Below are 21,288 nucleotides of genomic sequence, written 5' to 3'. Positions count from 1 at the left end.
CAAGTAAAAGCAAAAATAATTCCAGCCACATGCTCAGACATGTCTCCCTGTAAAAATCTCCAGGGGTCAGAGTGGAGTTTCAGAATCGTCCTCCTCAGGGTCTGCTAAAGGAGCTATCTTTAAGCCTGGTGTTGTGCGGACCTGATCCTCAACAATCTTATCATCTCCACTTATCTTCTTATCAGCTCCCTGCTGCTCTGCATGGGCTGGGTTTCTTCCCTGCCTTGGGGATCTTTCAGGCACTTCTGGAGCATTTTGGGGGCCAGTAAAAGGTCTGTAGACCCCCACCTCCTGTATTTTGTCTGTATTTTCTCTGTGCTCTGTTAATGGCTGCACTTCTGTGGGTCCAGTAAAAGCCTGGTAAGAATCCACAGCCGGTTCAAAATCATTCACTTCCTCTCCATGTTTCAGGAGGTGTCCGTACACCATGGTGTCATCAATACAATGATAAATGTGCTCATCATCCTCTGTTGTTTTGGGAACTGGCAGGAAGGCATGTCCGTTGGGATTGTAAACGGACACTTCAGGATGAGAGTTCTGCTGCTTCTTCTTTCTCCTGTTAATTAATAAAGACCAATTAGACCCACCAGATATTATTTTACCAAGAATCTGTAACACAAATCTTTAGAGAAAGGCTCACCTGTTAATCACACAGACCACAGCAAATGCAATCACCACCAGCAGCAACAAAACACTCACAACACTGAGAGCGATGGTCAAAGATTTGTCTGAAAAAAGAGAAATAATAAATATTATTACAGCCCCACTTTCAAAACTGACTAATTTTTACAGAAAGGGTATCACTATTAAATACTAATAAGATATAAAACAGGATTTAACTTACATTTTATGGTAACTGTGGACATTTTGAAATAATGTCATAGCATTTTAGGGCGTTTTCACACCAGCACTATTTGGTTTGGTTAAAACTGACTTGGTTTTGTTTGTACCCTTAGTGGTAGATATATGCAGTGGAACACAGAATCTTCTTACTATATTTACTTTCTTGCTCCCATGCCAGACAGCTCTGACCAATCAGAGGAGACAATGTGCTTGCATGGTTTATTGGTAAGCAATTTGGTGCATTTAGGTTTGTGCCTGTGTGAAACCAAACCAAACAGAGGCAGAAAATGCTACAAGTAAACAAACTCATCAACTGATCCAGACCGTAGGAACCAACTACAGGTATGAAAAAGCTCTTAGATTAAAGGCAGGGATTTCACACACATACAGAGCAGGTCTGGTTTACAAATTTCCACTAAAGTCATGTTTTAAAAAAAAAAATAAACAAAAAATAAACAGCCTTTTATTATATTTTATTAAAATATTATAACCGGTAAAATAATTAGCTTGTGTACCATATTTGTCTCACTATAAGGTGCACCGGATTATAAGGTGCATTATGCAACACTAGTAAAGAACAGAGGTGTTGCCATGAAGTCAATCGAGTGCTGGATGTTAATCTACACAGATTTCTCTCCTGGAAACTGTTTATTTAGGTGAGTAAAGTGCTTCCATTTATTTACAGTAAGTTTAGTCGTTAATGTTCACCCCTGAGAGTCAAAAGAGCTAGAGCACTTAGGGCAGTTAGTGGGCAATGCTAAGGTTGCTCCAGCAGTGCTAGCCAGGGTTAGCAGCAGGCTACAGTCCGATACTGCTGGACAACTAACACGCTTCTTACAACCTGACTTGTAAAATGCATAAGTTATACATAAGGCGCACTGCAATTGTGGTGAAAATGAAAGGATTTTAAGTGTGCCTTATAGTGCAAATAACATGGTAGTTAAATAAAAAAAAGTTCCCAACATATGTTAATGCTGACTAATGGAGAAGAAAAAAAGAGGTTTGACAGTATAAATGAATGTGCTGATCCTAATTATTAACCACTGATTATATCCTTTACAAACTATTTATTTACCTTTAGTTAAGGAGCCTTATTTTAAAGTAGATCGAACATTATTAAATTGAACAAAAAGCCACCTATGACCTAAGCCACTGCCTAAAAACATCAAATGCAGAGAATCATTAAAGGCTTTCTTACTTTTGCGCTTGAGTAAGGTGATCTGGCTGACCACGCTGAAGGATCCTTTGACCGACTTGCAGTTAGACATGTTGAGATAGAAGCTTTCCTCCATCACCACAGACTTAGGCTTCTCATCCATCCTCCAGCTGTAGGTCTCCCCCCGTGAGCTCTGCTTCTGCACTTCAATAGACGTGTGCCGATTCGCACAACTAACCTGGCTTATATTGGTGAACTCCACATTAGCCTCAAACTGCGAGGGGAAGGAGACAATCCAGGAGACTGTGGACTGTGGCTTCATTCCTGCCGGCCATGCTGGAGTGGCCAACAGCACTGAACTGTCCTTCTTTGGCATGACATTAATAATGTAGCGCTCTAAAATGAAAGAGAAAAATACTGTTCAGAATGTTGACCAACACTATGCAATGAAGCCATTGTAAAAAGGGAACTCCTAATAAAATCTTACCATCATTATCTACATTACAATTCAGGACAAAAACAATCAAACAAATATACTGTTCATGTTATTTATTAAGCATTAAGTAAACACCCACAGAGGCTAGAAAAAGTAAGTGAACCATTCTCTTAGGCTACGTTTAGATTACAAGCTACATCGATCAAATCTGATTTTTTGCTTAGATTCACAAATGTAAGTGACCTGTATCTGTGTGTAATGTGATTGAATCTGTCCCTGAAACGTAATATTTAAGAGATGACTCTTTATAAAGTGAAATGGATGTGTTAGCAGTAGGGATGTCACGATTCTCTAAATCCTCGAATCGATTTTATTTCCGATTTTAGGGTCACGATTCGATTCTCGATTTTCTTTTTTTTTTACAGCAGAGAGGCCTATGCCAGTTTTAGATTAGTCTATGGTCAGTTATTGGTTTGATTAATCAAATTTACAATATCTTATTTCAAAAGGTGGGCTTGATATAAGTGATGCAAAGTGATACAAGTGATTAAGATGTGTATATGTAATGCCACCTAGTGGCTTTTTTTGGTAGCAGCAGTGTGCACTATTAAAACAGCAATGTGCAACATAAAATAAATAATAAAAAAAAAAATACAGGAACTGTCATGTACAAAATAATAGAACAATTAGAGCCTTAACAAACTGAACTCTATCCTACTATAACAGTTAAATATGAAAAATAAGACTCGGTCCCTGAGTGACAAGTTTTTTTCTTTAACAACATATATATATATATATATATATATTATTATATTATATTATATTATATTCATCTGAGAGAAAGATGCTCCTTAAGGTACCAAAACTATTAACATATTTGAGGCTAGACAAAACGACTTATTTTTATATTTTCAAGTTTTTTTTTAAGAAGACGAGAATGTCCACATTCTCTGGAGAAAGGGCTGCTCTTTTAGCAGTCACAATGTCCGCGGTGTCGGCTACAGTGTGCTGCACCTTTTGCGTAGCGTACTGCGCCATTTGCGTAGCGTGTTGCGCCATTTACGTATTTTTACGATATCGAAATCGTGACACCCCTGGTTAGCAGCTCATATGTGGAGCATCTTTTGCTGGAGTGGAGAGTAAACAGCTGGTCTGAAGTACATGCTCAGGTCTAGGAGGTAAAAAAAGGCCAGGTGGTTTGCTTTTGCTGTTTTTGCAGCTATAGCTGCACAGCTGCACCAAGAGGTGTGTGGGTACAAGAGAGAAGCATGTAGCACATGCATAAAAACAAAAAGACGCATGAATTCTGATTTTACCGTTCACGTTCATGCCGCATGTCCATGGATCGGATATGCATCAGATTTAGGACCACATATGAAAGTGACTCAAATCTGATTTGAAGAAAAAAAAAAAACGCATTTGGCACATTCACACAGGCATGAAAAAATCAGGTGAGCCACACTGAGCAAAAAATCAGATTTGAGTCACTTCAGCCTGGTAATGTAAACGTAGCCTTAATGACCTGTCCAGGAGCTACCTGACAAAATGTCTTTTACTTAGTGAGAGGAGAGTGTGGGTTTCCCGGGCAAACTGCGTATTAAAAAAAGCACATGAAGCCTGTTTACTCAGAAATACTGAGAAAAACTTTTAGAATACCTCAGATGGGTTTTGGAAACGCATGAAGCTGGAAAAGGTACTAAAGCACGGCTAAAAACCTGAATAGACATAAATCCATGTTTAGGAAAGTATGAAAAAATGAAAAATCAGAACTGTTGCAACTCTCTCAAATAATGGGCACAAAATAAATTCTCTCAACTGTGAAGCATGGTGGAGGAAGGATCATGGTTTGGAGCTGCTTTGCTGCCTCATGGCCTCTAAGTGATTTGTAAAAGAAACAAACCATATAACTGGTTAGTTAGAGTGGGTTTGCCTAAAATTGTAACTTGGACTTGCTGAGGGGTATGTAATGGTGCTCAATAAAATACACAAACAGCATAAGTGGTTTAATAAGATTGTGTTTGTCTATAATTGTGACCCACAACAAGAAAGATAACTGAACAAGAATTAAAAGTAAATCAAACTATTTACCTTTTAATGACTCCAAGAAAGAACCTTCTAAAAGGGGGTAGGTTATCAGCTTCAGATCTCTGCCGTCTGCATGGGAGGCTGTCACAGTAATGTTGGATTGGATCTGCACGCTGCGGATGGGCCCCTGAGGACAGAACTGCCCGACAGCCATGCCCTGCTGCTCGTGCTCAGTCACTGTCAGAAGGATGCTGCTATTGCACGTCTGGCCAGGCAGAGACTGCTGCAGGCTGCCTGTGGGGGACATCAGCTCCACGGCACCATCCTGTGGAGTATTGAGGTGCCAAGAGACCTGCTGCAGGAATCCTGGGAGGCATTTCTCAAGCACAGGGACCCTTAGAGAGAATTTGGAGGAAACGCATCCTTTCTGCTGCTGGCATGCTGTGGATTAAAGAGATCAGAACTGAAATTACTACTGATACATACAAAAACATTATATTATAAAGGGTTAAGATAAGTTAGCAAAACATAAAATCTTAATTCCACCATGATTTGATTAAGTTGGATCAAAATGTTTGTTTAGATCATTTTGATACTATTTATGGAGAAGTGGAATAGATACAATAAAAAAAGGAATTTTTTTTCAGTATAATACACTCTTCTTCTGAAATCAAGAATATTAAAACAATGTTATATTGTTTTTGTTGGAGTAACCAACATGATGAAGCTTTCAATTAGATTTTGGAGCATCGCTGTAAGGATTTGATTGTATTCGTGAGGTCAGAGACTATTGTATTGTCAATACTTCTCTACTGGGACTAGATTTGGACTATATACGTGCATTTGCACATCTGAGTCAGCAATGGGTGCAACTTAAAGTACCTGAATGCATTCATTAGAAGAGGTGTCCATAAACCATTATACAGAGGGTATTTTAAATGAGCGTATAACTGAGTTTTACTGGGGGTGTAAAACTGCAGACGACTGCACATCAGCTGCAAATATTTTAAAATGATGAATAACAATATATATTAAAATAATTATGTATATATATATATATATATATATATATATATACATACAGTGCCCTCCATAATTATTGGCACCCCTGGTTAAGATGTGTTCTTTAGCTTCTCATAAATTGAGTTTTGTTCAAAATAATATAGGACCACGATGGAAAAAAAGAGTAAAATACAACCTTTAACTCAAGTGAATTTATTCAGTAGGAAAAAAATCCCACATTAAGAAATAATTATTTAACATCTAATCATGTGTGCCACAATTATTAGCACCCCTGATGTTAATACTTTGTACAACCCCCTTTTGCCAACAAAACAGCACCTAATCTTCTCCTGTAATGTTTCACAAGATGGGAGAATACAGAAAGAGGGATCTTTGACCATTCCTCTTTTCACATTCTCTCTAAATCATCCAACGACCTCGGTCCTCTCCTCTGCACTCTCCTCTTCAGCTCACCCCACAGGTTTTCAATGGGGTTGAGGTCTGGGGACTGAGATGGCCATGGGAGGAGCTTGATTCTGTGTGCGGTGAACCATTTCTGTGTAGATTTGGCCACATGTTTAGGGTCATTATCTTGCTGAAAGACCCAGTGACGACCCATCTTCAGCTTTCGGGCAGAAGCCACCAGATTTTGTTTTAAAATGTCCTGGTATTTTAGAGCATTCATGATGCCATGCACCCTAACAAGGTTCCCAGGGCCTTTAGAAGAGAAACAGGCCCACAGCATCACTGATCCCCCGCCGTATTTCACAGTGGGCATGAGGTGCTTTTCTGCATACTCAGCTCTTGTGTTACGCCAGACCCACTTAGAGCATTTGTTGCCAAAAAGCTCTATCTTTGTTTCATCTGACCAAAGCACACGGTCCCAGTTGAAGTCCCAGTACCGCTTAGCAAACTCCAAACGTTTGCGTTTATGATTGTGAGTGAGAAATGGTTTCTTCCGTGCATGCCTCCCAAACAGCTTGTTGGCATGTAGATAGCGCCTGATGGTTGTTTTGGAGACTTTGTGACCCCAAGAAGCTACCATTTGTTGCAATTCTGTAACAGTGAGCTTTGGAGAACTTTTTATTTCTCTTATCATCCTCCTCACTGTGCGTGGTGGCAAAATAAACTTGCGTCCTCGTCCAGGCTTGTTTACCACTGTTCCAGTTGTTTTAAACTTCTTAATAATTCCTCTGACAGTAGATATGGACAGGTGTAGGCGAGTAGCGATTTTCTTGTAGCCATTGCCTGACTTGTGAAGGTCAACACACATCTGCCTTACTTGAGTGGTATGTTCCTTTGTCTTTCCCATGTTGAAGATAAATGGCCTCTGTGTCACGTCATATTTATACCCCAGGGAAACAGGAAGTTGTGAATTACTAATTAAATGTTCCTACATACTCTGATCAACTTCGTAAACTACTGTAGAAGTGACAGAAATACTTTTATTAAATTTATTTCCTAAGAATTGTTAGGGGTGCCAATAATTGTGGAACAGGTGATTTTATGAAGAATAATTATTTCTTAGTCAGGGATTTTATTTCCCCCTTAAAATTTACTTGAGTTAAAGGTTGGACTTTACTTTTTTTTCCCATCGTGGTCCTATATTATTTTGAACAAAACTCAATTTATGAGAAGCTAAAGAACACATCTTAACCAGGGGTGCCAATAATTATGGAGGGCACTGTATATATATATAGTTAAACCTACATTAAATTGCACAGACTGCGAGATAGGGGATGCTACAGAAACACTGTCACATTTTCATTGTTTTGGCATTTCTGGGCTTGGATGCTCAAATACAAGTACTGTAGAAGTACCATATTATAAGGCATAGTATCAATAATTCTATTTTCTGATCAATTTTCATACATCCAGATTATAAGGCGCATTATGTGACACTAAGAAAGGAACAGGTGTGTCGCCACTTTTTTCTTCTAATTCAGCAGTTGTTTACTTAGTTTAGCTTAGCTTGACAGGACTTTTAAAAGCCAAGACCTGTAATGCTAAGCTAATCTAAGTAAACAAAACTATAATTCTTTAAAAAAAAAAAAAACAACAACACAACAACACACTTTCTTATAAAGTCAATCAAGTGCTGGATACTAATCTACACAGAGTTCTCTCCTGAAAGCTGTTTAATGGCTAATGCTGCTTGGCAGTACTACACTGAGAAACCCTAAGTGTTCCAGTAAGCCAGGGCTATATTAGCTAGCGGTTCATCCCACGTAGCTTGTTTAAATACTTGTCTCTGAATGGTGAAAGAGCTAGTGAGAAGGGCGGTTTTCAGGTAATGCTAAAGCTGTTTCAGCAGTATTAACCAGGGTTAAAAGCAGACTACAGTCTGATATACTCCACGGTATATTACAGGCCACAGGCCAATAATGTTCACCTCTGACTAGTGAAAGAGCTAGCGCTTAGCACAGTTAGTAAGGTGCACAGATTATAAAGCGCACTCACGATTTTGGGGAAAATTAAAAGATTTTATGTGCGCCTTATAGTGTGAAAAATATGATAGTAATAATAAGAGTAGTTGTTATTATAGTAGTAGTTGTAGAAGTATTATTAAAGCATTCTAACATTCAGAAAATTATATAGATTATCATAAACAGAATCAGCATCTTCAGATGACTGGCTCTTGGTTAGCACACACTTCCCCCTGGTCTCCTACCTACCTATGGTCTGGTTTATATTTAACAGCAGATCCTCTTCTCTGCAGTCTATAAATGCCAGAGTTAAGGCCTTCTCTGAAGTGACAGTAACTGTGTCCTGGATGAGGGAACTCAGTTTTAATATGCAGGCTGATGTGGGTTTACTCTTCCTTATGTGCAACTCCAGCAGTCCCTCCTCCCTCGTCAGGTCTACAGTACAGCACGCTGCAACATGAGACAAGTAAACATAAAAGACAGAAGACACATATTACTTATATATACATATGAACAATTGCCACAAGGCTGCAGAAGAGTCAGCTGCTATTGTTCACTGACTGGCAAGACGGGTGTGGTGCCAGGCAACTTTCCAGGAAACAAGAGTCATAAAACTTAGGGTTTTCCTAAATTACTCAAATGATGAGCCAACAGGAACTTGTAATGATGTGTACGCCCTTCCCCCATACCGGCTGTGTGTCTGCTTTAGCAATAAAAAGTGGGTCAACTGTAAGTAAGCGCAATTACATTCACTCAACAAAATAAATTCATTACATTCAAAGATTAAGGCAGTTATCTGATTATTCAAGAAGTCATGTAAATAGCATAAATACATGGTTTCTATTAATTTCTTAGAAAGAGTAAGGTCTAGAAACCTGAATAAGGATGCAATATAAAGTGCTGGATTTTAGCTTAGTAATCATATTTCTTAGTATCATATTTCCCATGTAAACTCTTAACCGGAGTATTCTCATATTTCTCAGTTTGTTTACGTGTGAAAAGAGACTGTGGGACTGAAAACAAGCCACTAGCATTCAACCCAGCACCCACAAGATGGCAACAGAACACTCTGGCGCTGCACAGAGACTAAAGGATTTACAGCTCTGGAAAAAAAATAATAGACCACCTAATGATGATGTTTTACTTGATTTTACCAAATTGAAAATATCTGGAACATAATCAAGAGAAATATGGATGATCACAAGCCATCAAACCAAGCTTGAACCAGGAGTGGCATAAGTTATCCAAAAGCAGTGTGTATGACTGGTGGAGGAGAACATGCCAAGATGCATTAAATCTTTTTTATTGTTTCAGCCATTTTTCATTTTCTGTAAATATATATATATATATATATATATATATATATATATATATTAGTTTTTGAATTTGGGAAAATTGTTTTATTCTATAAACTACGAACAACAATGTTTATTTTATTGTTACATTTTATGTAACATTTACCTATAAATAGCAAAATCAGAAAAACTGATTCTCTTATTTTTTTTCCAGAGCTATATATGATCATCTTCTCTGATGTATGTTCTTATTTGGTTTGGTTTTAACCTAACAGAAAAATACAATATATTTATGTCACGTCTTATTCTATTAGTTTATTTGCAGGGTCAAAGCAAAAATCTGATTATTGCCTGGTTCATATAAATGCTAATTATCCCATTATCTGCTTAACCTAGTTTAGGAAAACTATTAATCAGATTACTAGTTACTACAATGTTGTGCTAGATGTATGTAACTATATTTTGAAGTACATATAAAATGCAAATCACTGTCACATGCTAAATTTAAGAACTAAATTTAAGTAACATAATTAGCCCAAGCTTATATAGAAGATATGCAGATTATATTTTATTCCTACTGCTTCCAAATGTGCTTTAATACTGAGGAACTCAATGCAAAAGTTTTAAAGTTAAATATTTTAACAAAGTTTCACCTAGGCCTCTCTTTACATTATTGTGACGTTTACTTGCATGTTTTTAAGCGAAGACATTACTTTTAGCCGGTCACACTGTGTTCTCTCACTCTATCACACAGTCTCTCTCACAAACACACACACACACACACTCTTTCACACTGTTTAATCAAGCATGTTACAATTTAATCAAATGTGACTGAACTGGTATGTCAACTTCATTCAAAGACAGTGTTTTTTCCTTTTTTAAAGGGGTGTAATGTCTTTATTTTACTATTATATTTTAAAAAAAAAAATCCTTTTTTAATCCAGCAATGGGAAAATGTAATTGCATATATCATTATATTAGTGGCACAAAAGTATTTTAAAAAATCACAATAATCAAATGTGACTGAGCTGGTATGTCAACTTTATTTAAAAACAGTGTTTTCTCTGTAGAATATGTTTTTCAATTCCAATTTCTAAATTGTCCTAACTATAAAAAAGTTATTAACTTTTTAAAGGGGTGGTGTTATGTCTTTATTTTGCGATAATATTATAAAAAAAATGTTGCAATAGGAAAATTAAATGCATATATCATTATATAAGAGGCACAAAATTATTTAAAAAATTACAATAATCAAATGTGACTGAGCTGGTATGTTGATTTCATTGAAAAACTGTGTTTGTTTCTATAGAATATGTTTTTCAATATTCAATTTCTATAAAAAAAGTTTCTAACTTCTTAAAGTGGTTGTGTAATGTCTTTATTTTGCTATTACATTATACTTTTTTTTTTATTCTTTATTACTCCAGCAATGGGAAAATTAAATGCATATATCATTATATTAGTGGCACAAAATTATTTTTAAATTACAATGATCAAATGTGACTGAGCTGGTTTGTCGACTTTATTTAAAAACAGTGTTTTGTTTCTGTTAATTATGTATTTCAATTCCAATTTATATATTTTTTAATTATAAAAAAGTTCTTAACTTTTTAAAGGGGTGGAACAATGTCTTTATTTTTGCTGTTATATTATAAGAAATATTTTTATTTTTTTAATAATCCAGCAATGGAAACATTTTATGCATTTTTATGCATATATCATTATATTAGTGGCTCAAATTGATTTTAAAATGACAGTAAATTTGTTTAGCACAATAAATTCTGGGACAAGATATCATCCTTTAAAAAATGGTTATCATGACCGGCATAGTTTTACCTACAAATTGATTGAGTTTACCATACAGCAAGACATTTATCCTTAAACCACTGCAACCATGAACAAAAACTAAATGCTCAGCTTAAGAAATGGTACAAACCTTCAGCGCCTCTCTTGATGGCAGAGATATTGAAATGCAGCGAGAGAACAGAGTTGAGGTTTCTCCTCAGGCAGCTCCGGAAGGTAAGGTTGAAGGATCCCTGGTGTTCGGACAGCTGGGCATCACTCAGCTTTTTCACGACCGTCTTGCCGTCCCTCTCATACTTCAGGTGTGTGTCATCTCTCAGGCACCTGGGCTCGGTGAAGTCCAGGATACGCACGGATGCGTAGTATTTGGGAGGAACGTTGAAGGACCATCTAACTGAATTAAAATCCGCAAAGTTGCCCGGATAGTTTGGTGAGAAGAACTCTTGCGATGATTCCTCCGCCGGCAGGCTGACCTTGATCATGGCGAGTACTGTAGGACAGTGACAATAAAAAGATGAGCAAATTACAAAGAGTTTAGATGGCAGAAGCTCTATTTGGTCTGGATTCATTTGACCTGGGGAAGAACTGAGCCAGCCTTCTGAAGTTGGATGAATCTATAATATTATTTGTTATACACTGACATGCCAAAAGTCATGGGATTGCGATATGCAAGTTGATTAAATATGCCCAGACATGTATGCATTGTGAGGTGTCATCTTGTGAATGAAGCTGAACACTGGCCAGTGTGGTCATGACAAGGTATTACCACCTAGAACGAACTGTGCAGTGGATGGTAATGATTGTGACCAGCGACATCTGGCTAGAAATCTCCATCTCCGATTTCATCCTATAGTTCAGTACCGGGATGGCAAAAGTCATGGGACACAATTTGGGGGGGTGCCATATCATCTCATACATGATAATATCGCCAAAAAATTTAAATATCGTGAACGATATTATACCCTGAAATATTGTGCCATATCACCCACCCTTATTTATCACATTAGAGTACTACTTTTTGCTGGTTTTAGCAAAAGAAAATTTCCCATAATATATCTACTAGATACAGATTATATCTGTCCAATATCATTTATTTTACTTTAATACTGGATATATGGAGATATTTGCAGTGCATTATTATTAGTATCATGACATTCTGGATCATTGACTTCTGTTACAAATCTGATATATATATATTTTTTTTTAATATCTCAGTTAGACATATCATATTGCATTCAATAATACAATTCGAAATTATTGTTCTAATTCAGTGTTTTGTCATATCGCCAAAAGTATTGTTATCGTGAGAATACCATGAAATATTGTGATATTATTTTAGAGCCATATCGCCCACCCCTAGACACAATACTAGTTTGTGTATCCTGCAATGTGGCATGCTGGTGTATGAGCCTTGTCTGAACTGACTTCACAGTAATGCAATACCTAAAGCTGGTATCTGACAGTTGTGGAGCGTGTTACTCAGCAATCATTTGTGGTCTATGATGCCTCAATTCTAGCCAGCTGTTGTAATTTGGGGAAACATTATCTTGCATTAATCCCTCAGTCAGATCCTTCAGAAGATTACAGAACCTTCACTAAAAAAATGAATCCAGCTCAAATAGTGCTTAAGAATCATATTGTTTCTTTTGGCCATCTTTTATATTATTTCTAGAGATGCACAAAATATTTGGCAACCAACATTATTTAACAGAAAATTGAAAACACTAAATATGATTTACCAAACAACATAATTATTATACCATTAAGGATAACATGGTCATGATAATCAAATATAAAGAAAAAATGTGTTTAAAAACTGACCGCTCTTGTCAGCAGAACTTCAGACAGTATGTTTTTTATTTGAATTGTTTGGGACGTGGCCTCCAAATCTGCCCACTACCATTTCCCCAGTCCCATTTCCCACTTCGATCTTATTTGTTTATTTTTAAAATACTAATTTTGGGAAAATCACTAGAATGTGCTCAGTGTCCTCATGCTATTAGCATAGCTGCCATTAACAGGAGTGAGTTCCAGTAACAGGAGTGATTTTTTTGTCATAAATATCAATTATTTAAATATGCAGTCAACTATTTCTTTTAAATAAAGACTTTCTTGAGAAAAAAAATCCAAGGAATTAGTCGACTTTAAACATGCTTTTTAGATGTAAAATTAGTTTTTTTAACCATCTATGGCTTAGAAACTTTGTAAAAAATGTAAAAAAAAGTAAAGCTTAAGTTTGACCAGTAGATGTTTTGAATAGTTAATTACATGTTTAGTTGTAAAAAGATACGTTAATAATAATACAAAATAAATTATTATTATTAATAATAATAATAATAATAATTAAAAACTTAATTTGGAAGATTTAAAACAAGCAAATGGCACCCATTCAGTGGAATGGCCCATATATATATATTCACTGATTAGCTACAGAATAAGACTTGTTGTCTCTTGCCATCATGTGTCAATGTGACAACCCGTGTAAGCTTCACAACTCTTTCCAGTGTGTGAAAATTGGATTCCTGTTGTCATTTCACACACTCGCTCGCATTTACTACTAATTTGTTTCTTTAAATGCAAGACAAAATATATTTTATTTATGCAATTAAAAATGTTCTGTATTCTGTCTATGGCTTAATGTTTCATTTTGTTTGTTTTTTTAGGCAAATGTTTTCATTACAGTGCATCCATAATGGATAATATTCTCAGTGACAATAACAAACTCATTAACAATTTCTTGGCATAATTACCTGTTATTCCATTTCCCACTGAAACACCAAAAGTTGTTGGTTCCAGCTGTTCTTGTCCAGGAACCTGCAAAGATACGCTGCTCTCAAAATTCATCTCCATTCCTTTGATTGTCCCATTGCGACAAAACCTCCCAATGCTGGTTGTGCTGTTGGACACTGTGTAGACATGCTTGTCCGGACAGCTCTCTGTGGCCCGGATCTGCCTTAAACCAGTTTTGGTGAAGTCCAAGCTGAAAGAATTCTCGTCTGAGCCATTGATGATCCACGTGAAGGTGCGGCTGAAGTTTTGAAGAGAGGGGTACTGCTCTGGTGTGATGTTCCTGTCGCATGATTCGGTACACACTGGGAGGAGATGAAAAAGTATGTGAGAAACGTATTGTTACAGAAATGTATAAACTTATAGACTGCAAGCTGCTGTCATTTAGGCTTTAGACAATGCAACTTTAAATCAGAAAATTAGCATTTGGAAATTTTTTATTAACTTCCAACAGATTGCAGACAGTATGAACCCGATAAATTTCATGTTTTTTCTGCTCAACTTTCTTCCTTAAATATACACAACCATTCCTGCATTTCAGGCCTGGGACATCCAAAAAAAAGTTGTGACAGGGGAAATTTAAGGCTTGTAATAATTTAAAAAGCAATGACCTCTGAAGGTTTTCTCTAATCATCTGACTGACATTCATCCAACATTTATACCCATCTATATCAAAAAGTCATCTTTAAACAGTGCTGATGTGGCTTACCAATGTATCTGACAATCTCCACAGTGAAGAGGTTCTCAGGTTCTGTACAGTTGAATTCTACATCTGCACTGTTCTGGAGAGTCACAGAGGACTGGCATGACTTCCCAATACAGACTTCACACTTTGACACGGCAGTCTGAGTCCTGTTGATGAGTACGGTAGCACCACTGTGAACATGTACGGTGAGCACCAGGCCACCTGAGTAAAATAAAAAGAAAAACTTTAAGCAGATTAATGTAAAAAAAAAAAATACAGGTTTTAACATAAAACATCTGCACTTTCTGAAATACAGAAGAATGTGAGTCAAAGACCACAGCATATCCTAAACTCCTCTGAAATATAAAACACTCACAGTCATGTGTTCTCATGTCCTTTAGTCACAATTTCCTGAGGTAAAAAAAAAAGTTCCTTCCCGCAAAGGGTTTCAGCCAATAATATACACAGAAAACTACACTATAGAGTGATTAAGCGTACCATTATGAACATCTCTTTGTTTCAGGTCCACTGACTATATAGAGTGCTGTATACTTTGGCAAATGTGAGACAGGGTTTTGTCTACTTTTTGGTCAGAAGTGTTTTTTGCTTTGAACTCTCCCATGAAAACCAGAGATCAGCAGTTTTACACATGTTGTTCACGGTTCTTTTGCAACCTTCTGGATGAGTTGTCCATGCCCTTATGTTTTCTTCATTTGTAAATAATCTCTCTCTCACTGTGGTTTCCTGGAGTCCCAAAGCCCCAACAGTCCCAAAGCTGCAACAAGAATGTTAGTGAGGTAAGGATGTTTGATCGCCTACTCACCTAATCCCCATCTCCCCAAAAATACTGGATGGATTACCATCATTTCATAAAACACAGTTGCACAGTTCCATTGCTGAATGCTGGAGGGTTATATACAAATTTTCCCATGCCGTGCATTAGCCATTGTGCCAGTAGATACATTTAGCCAGTAATGAAAGAAGCGTTTTCGTCATCATTCAGTGCTGAGCAGAAAACATGACCATAAGGCCTAATCCCATTCCCCCCTTGGCCGTACCCCTGTTTTGCGTGTGCATGCCAAGGTGTAGGGGTGTCCCTATTCTTGTCAGGCTGGAGGGGTAGGGTGAAGGGATAAGGCTTGTTAGCCCTTTAAACTGAGATTTTTTTAGAGGCACACTTCAAACCGAGGGGAATGAGAATAGATAAGATAAGATGTCTGAAAAAACAACCGAAGAAACCCACAAATGTAAGTATTTTCCTTGTTAAAAATGTGACTGTTAGCACTATATTACCATAATTTAATGTGTATTTTCAATGTTTTATGGCCAAATTATTCAGAACAAGAATAAAAAAAGAACACTAGTAGTTTGTCTCATTTGCTAGCTACCTAGCTAACTCTCGTGTTCCACCTTAAATGGTGCACCTTAAATGGTTCAAACGGTGCAACAGTTAATTTCAGCTCCCCATTACAAAGGAATTAAGGAATAGACAATAATAATTCATTTCTGCACCATCTCCCCCCTTTCTGAAGACATACAATAAAGCCCTAAAGTTATTTAGTTAACCAGCAGCAGCTAGGTTACTAAACTGTAGCGCTCCTGATGATGTATCGAGTGCTTGAAGGGTTGACCCAATTCTTAGGGGGAGGATTTTACCCCTTTCCGATGGTTGCATTTGAAAAGAAGGGGAAGGGGTAAATTGTGAAATTTACCCGGGGTGAAATGGGATTGGGCTTAAGTGTTCAGGTTTCAGCGCTTGAAACTTCTCCCCAGATGGCAAATGTGTGCCTGTTTTACACAGTTTAAAATCACAAATAGGCCAAAAGTCCTTTTCTAAACCATTGTTTAACAACTTTTTTCACTGTCCTCAAAGATTTCTGACACTCAGGGTCTGTTTACATACAACATTAACATCCATTTTTGGTGATCAGTTCAGGCTTGGATTCCACTTGCCCGTGTAAAAAGCCAAGTGAAAACACTCCAAATCGCATTATGATCAGATTACGATCGGATGACTCAAATACCCTTCAGAGATGGTCAGAGTTTGATCCTTCCTATACACACTGATGTGTTTTTTTTTGCAGTGATCTTATCTGATCCATTGGGGACATGGTGTGAAGAGAATCCAATCAAATCAAATCTAGATGCTTCATCAGCAGCCAGAGTCTGAGAGAGCACAATTGACCTTGCTCTCTCTCTGGGTGGGTAGATGGCGCTCTCTCCCCACTTAAATTCCAAGGTGATGTTAGTTAGCACAGGCGCCTGTTAGCTGACGTATCAGAGCTTGGTTGCTGCACGTTCCTTATAGTGCGCTGGCTACCCGGTAATGCTACATCAGCAGAAATTTGAAAAGAGGCAGTGGCTGACTTTACATGTATCAGAGGAGGCATGTGCTAGTCTTCACCCCTCTGGTGTTAAGGGCATTACTAGTGATACGGGTAGCCCTAATAATCTGGGCTGGGTAATTGGCCTTCCAAATTGTGTCAACAACAGAGCTGAACAATGAAATGAGAATGACGTGTTTTTGCCCATCTGCCAGTCAAGCAGCACACAGGCTGGAGCTGATCATGTCATGTCATCTGAGCTGGGCAACAAGCTGTTAATTGGACACTCATGCAGACCTTTTCACAATTTTACATTAATTAGGACTGGAAGTGGCAGATTTTATAAAGTTCCAAGTTACATAGTAGTCATGTTGTGGCAAATTGTGCAAAAAAAACATGAACATGAAAAACAGAAAGCTGCGTGTGTGCACATTTGCACTTCTGTCAGCAATGGGATAAAGTAGCAGGAAGGCATTCATTATACAGGGGTGTCCACAAATATTTGGACATACAGTGTAGTTAAGGCAATTATTTAATAATATTGATTAATATGATCCCAATATCATTATGTATCCTTTAAATAAACACATTAAATCACACTAATATTTTATACTCCTCAAGCCGCAGAAATGCAGTTTATCCAAAAAGGAAACCTTCTAAATTAGCTAAAACAAAGTCTGATTTTTCCTTGTAAAACATTTAACATATACTGGTCATTAAAAGACCAACAAACAGGTCTCCTTCCATCATTTGTTCATTAAATTTTAATATCTCTAGGTCTCCAGTATGAATAAATGCTACGTAATGCTGTTTTTTCTTTTCCTTTTTTTTTTTTTTTTTTTAAGTGGTCCGGTGATCCGGTATAATGCTGCTTTAATCCGGTGGTAAAGTGGGTGGGGAGAAATAGGATTTTGGCTCTTGCTCATGAATATTCATACATGCAAACACATTGCCTCTGATTGGCTAACAGCACTGCAAGGCAGACAACAGTTAGAAACATTTTAAAATAAAGACATTTTTACGCTAATAACAGTCTTTGCGTTGTCATATGTTACTTTACAACATGTCTAATGCCCTGTTAAGTGCAGTTCAGCCACTGACCTAGTCTTAGAGTCTCTGTAAAATGTCAAATCCACCAAAGATCCTATGTAAATCCTATAGTTGCACACAGACGTTAGTAGGCCAGGTCCAGAAAGTAAGGTTCCACCCTGGGCTTTTTTGTTGGTTAAGCTGCAGCAGACAGTTGGAACAAAACCCTGGGGTGGATTTGAACTAGTGTAAACAGAACTCTTTAAAACATACACATATCCCAATTGTACTTCGCTGGTGGTGTTCCGTAGACAAATTCTAACCATTTTGTTCTTTAGCTCTAAATTACTGGGGAAAGCATATAACACTGATGTGTTATTTGCATGAATACTAATTGTCCACAGACAATGGAGGTTGAAGAACAGTTTCATATGCAGCATATACAACTCGGAGAGACCTATTGTATTTCACAAAGAACAAGAAAAAGTGAATTTTAACAGAAAAACACCTTTAAATATTATGGAATACACATTTAATGCTCTGAGAGTGAGATGTGTTCTTTTTCCTTGACGTGAAATAGAAAATAATGCTTAAACCACTGAGGACCTTGAGACAAGCTACAATTAGTCCACCATTCCTGAACTAGCACCCTGAAGGCACATCTCAAACACACCTAAATGAGCATGGCCTTCATCCAGACATGCTAAATCTCACTCATATTTTAAACCACCTTCCGGAGGCTCAATGTCTGCAGCTTTAGTACAGGCATGCAAAGAAATTCACTTTGTTCATATTAATGCAGGAATATGAGGAGTCCTATTAGCATAGTCAGTGGGAGGGGCTTAACAGAGCACTGAGAGGGATTGTATTCACTGAGGCACTGAGTTTATAACAAAGCTTAAAACAAAGTCATTTTTTTTTCTTTTTGTAAAATAAGGACAACATGGTTGGGTGTACCTCCCTGATATTAGCATCGGTGTTCTCTGCAGACGGGATGTAAGATGTAAGAAGTCTCTGCTATCTCTCACAACCAGTTTGTTGTTGTTGTGGTTGTCTGTTTCATTGCCAATAGTAAAAAACAATAATTATCACAAGATAATATGAGACAATAACCCTACTAGCACCTAACCCACTCTAAACAATAGATGGCACCAACACACCATTCATTATTATTGTCCCAAAATCACTGCTGTTCAGAAGGGATGGAAACTATGGATCTGTGCATGGAACTATTTAAACGGAAATACATGGCTTTATAGCTCTTATATATATATATATATAAAGACTATGCAGCATTTAGAATAGAGATTTGATTTCCCATATAGTCAATGACAGGTAATCCCTGTCCAATTAACTACTCTACTGTTAGTTAAAGCAAAAATTTGCTGTACAGTACATAATTCCAATCCAATCAGAGATACAAAACTTAAAGCACCTCTAACAACAAGCAAGGGGCTTAATAGTGAATAGTATATTGGTGGCAAACAAAATAACACTATTCAGAGAAATTTATTTGGAAATAATTTATGTAAAATGTCTCAGATGATTTCACAGGGCCAACATTTTATCCTATTACAGAACAAGTCAAGCATTTCCCCACTCATGCCATTCTGTGGCCCATGTAGTTTTATATTTAGATTATAAAAACATATTACAATATTTGTTGACAGCAGTACCTTTCAAATAAGTGCAACTATCAAATTATTGCATACCCTGAAGGGGTTTATAGTGTTGAGAGCACAAAGAACACATAAAACACACTATTTACATTGGATTAGTTTACCAGGGGACCCTGTTTTATCCAATGAAAAATTAAAGAGTTTTTTTTGTTCTTATTTTGAGTACAAATTGCTTAAAATAAAGGTGGAAATTATTGATTAAATTATAATGTAAGTTTTCCTAAAATAAGCCAAACAAGCTTAGTTAATGTTAAGTGAGACAAAAATATTTTCTTGATGCATATTACTTATTTTCTTGAAATTAAGAAAATTAAGCCTTTTACTTGCTAAGACTTTGTTTCTTTGTTGTTGTTTTTTTTGTTTCTTTGTTTTACACAGTGAGCACTTTTATCATCTAGTAAACATTCTTTTAAACCATTCAGGGTCTTTAATTTATTTAACAAGTATAAATCTCTCAAATTATTATTATAAACGAACCAAATGTACAGGCTATTTCACATTTTCAACAGAAAACACCGCGTAGTGTGGTATAATGATATGTTGAGAAGGTCTGGCTGAAGGAGGCGTGAAGGCCAGCAGTGCAGTGGACTGACTGTGAGGACTTACCTGAGACTGAGCTCCACTGCAGAACTCCACACAGAAGAACGAGACTCAAACCCCAACTCCACATGACTTTCTCTTCCTCTGAAGGTCAGAATTAATGAATAAAATCACAGTGGAGCCATTGAAACTCTGAAAGCTGGAGCGCTTCTTCCTCTTCTCCCCTGAGAGGAGCTCACTTCCTGAACTGGAGCTGTTAGCCTAGCACGCTGCTTCTCAGGTGGGCTCAGGGCTCCACCCTCTCTACCTCTTTCTCCCCCTCCCTCTCTCTCTCGCGCTCTGTGTGTGTGTGTGTGTGTGTGTGTGTGTGTGTGTGTGTGTGTGTGTGTGTGTGTGTGTGTGTGTGTGTGTGTGTGTGTGTGTGTGTGTGGGAACAGTTTACACGTTAGTATTGTTTCCTTTTACCGAGAATGCAGTAGGTGAGTGAGGGTTATAGTTTGCCTTCTGTACTATAAGGGCAATTCCACCGAATCCGTGTCATTTCTGTCCCCAGGAAATTACATGTATAAATGCCACAAAATAACTTTAAAATACATTTTATTATGTATTGTACATTGACCTAATTGCAAAATTGATATGTAATAAAAAAAAACTACTACTACTAAAAATAGCATTTTTTCACTTTCTAACTATAAACCTTGAAATATAATTAATGTAATACTTTTTTAAATTGTTTACACATTTTAGTTGCCTGGGTTTTTACTCAGTCCTTATACCGTAACAGATTACCCCATTTGAAACATTCTACAAGTCACATCTACAACAGGAAGTGACATCAGTTGGTTCTTCTGAAGATCATGGGAAGACCAAAATTAAGTTCCCTCATTTGTTTTTCTGTATATTTGATCTTATTGTAACTAAGACTGAGGAGATCAATCCCAACACTCATTCCTGTTACCTAAATTAATTCTTAGTTCCTATTTATTTATTTTTAAAATACACATTTTGCGAAAATCACTAGAATGTGCTCGGTGTTCTCATGCTATTAGCATAGCCATCTTTTAACTATTTCTCATGTTTTTGCAAATTCTATGCTAAAAACTCATTCCTGTTACTTTAATTACTGTTACTCAAAACAAAAAAGTAACAGGAATGAGTGCCAGTAACAGGAGTGAGTTCCAGTAACAGGAGTGATTTTTTGTCATAAATATCAATGATTTGAACATGCAGTCAGCCATTTCTTTAAAATAAAGACTTT

The 21,288-nt window shown here is 37.0% G+C and overlaps 1 protein-coding gene across 3 annotated transcripts; it reads right to left on the bottom strand.

Annotated features, from left to right (window-relative positions):
• Positions 1-33: 33 nt before the first annotated feature.
• On the bottom strand, positions 34-20,304 carry cdcp1a (CUB domain containing protein 1a). 3 transcript variants are annotated; one of them, XM_007228882.4, is made up of 9 exons: positions 20,097-20,304; positions 14,483-14,680; positions 13,737-14,078; positions 11,120-11,476; positions 8,138-8,338; positions 4,524-4,901; positions 2,042-2,395; positions 641-728; positions 34-556 (listed from the first exon to the last, which is right to left on the bottom strand). In XM_007228882.4, the coding sequence occupies exons 1-9, from the start codon at positions 20,158-20,160 to the stop codon at positions 67-69; spliced, it is 2,472 nt and encodes an 823-aa protein (XP_007228944.3). In that variant the 5' UTR covers positions 20,161-20,304; the 3' UTR covers positions 34-66. The 3 variants fall into 3 exon arrangements, with proteins under 3 accessions (XP_007228944.3, XP_007228945.3, XP_007228943.3); XM_007228883.4 differs by lacking the exon at positions 20,097-20,304 and adding an exon at positions 15,282-15,653; XM_007228881.4 differs by lacking the exon at positions 20,097-20,304 and having other exon boundaries at positions 14,483-15,653.
• Between the last annotated feature and the right edge of the window lie 984 nt (positions 20,305-21,288).

Source organism: Astyanax mexicanus, chromosome 6, assembly GCF_023375975.1.
Source record: "Astyanax mexicanus isolate ESR-SI-001 chromosome 6, AstMex3_surface, whole genome shotgun sequence".
NCBI lineage: Eukaryota > Metazoa > Chordata > Actinopteri > Characiformes > Acestrorhamphidae > Astyanax > Astyanax mexicanus.
The sequence above is the reverse complement of the archived record's forward strand: the minus strand, read 5'-3'. Positions and strand labels throughout refer to the sequence as shown.

Bases quoted from the DNA above. Each gene is read 5' to 3' on its own strand.
- cdcp1a (XM_007228881.4), bottom strand. From the start codon at position 14,801: ATGCTGTGGTCTTTGACTCACATTCTTCTGTATTTCAGAAAGTGCAGA. The intron at 14,079-14,482 runs GTAAGCCACATC...ATCTCCTCCCAG, and splicing joins GGAGATTGTCAGATACATTG to TGTGTACCGAATCATGCGAC. The intron at 2,396-4,523 runs GTAAATAGTTTG...CTTTCATTTTAG, and splicing joins TTTCTTGGAGTCATTAAAAG to AGCGCTACATTATTAATGTC.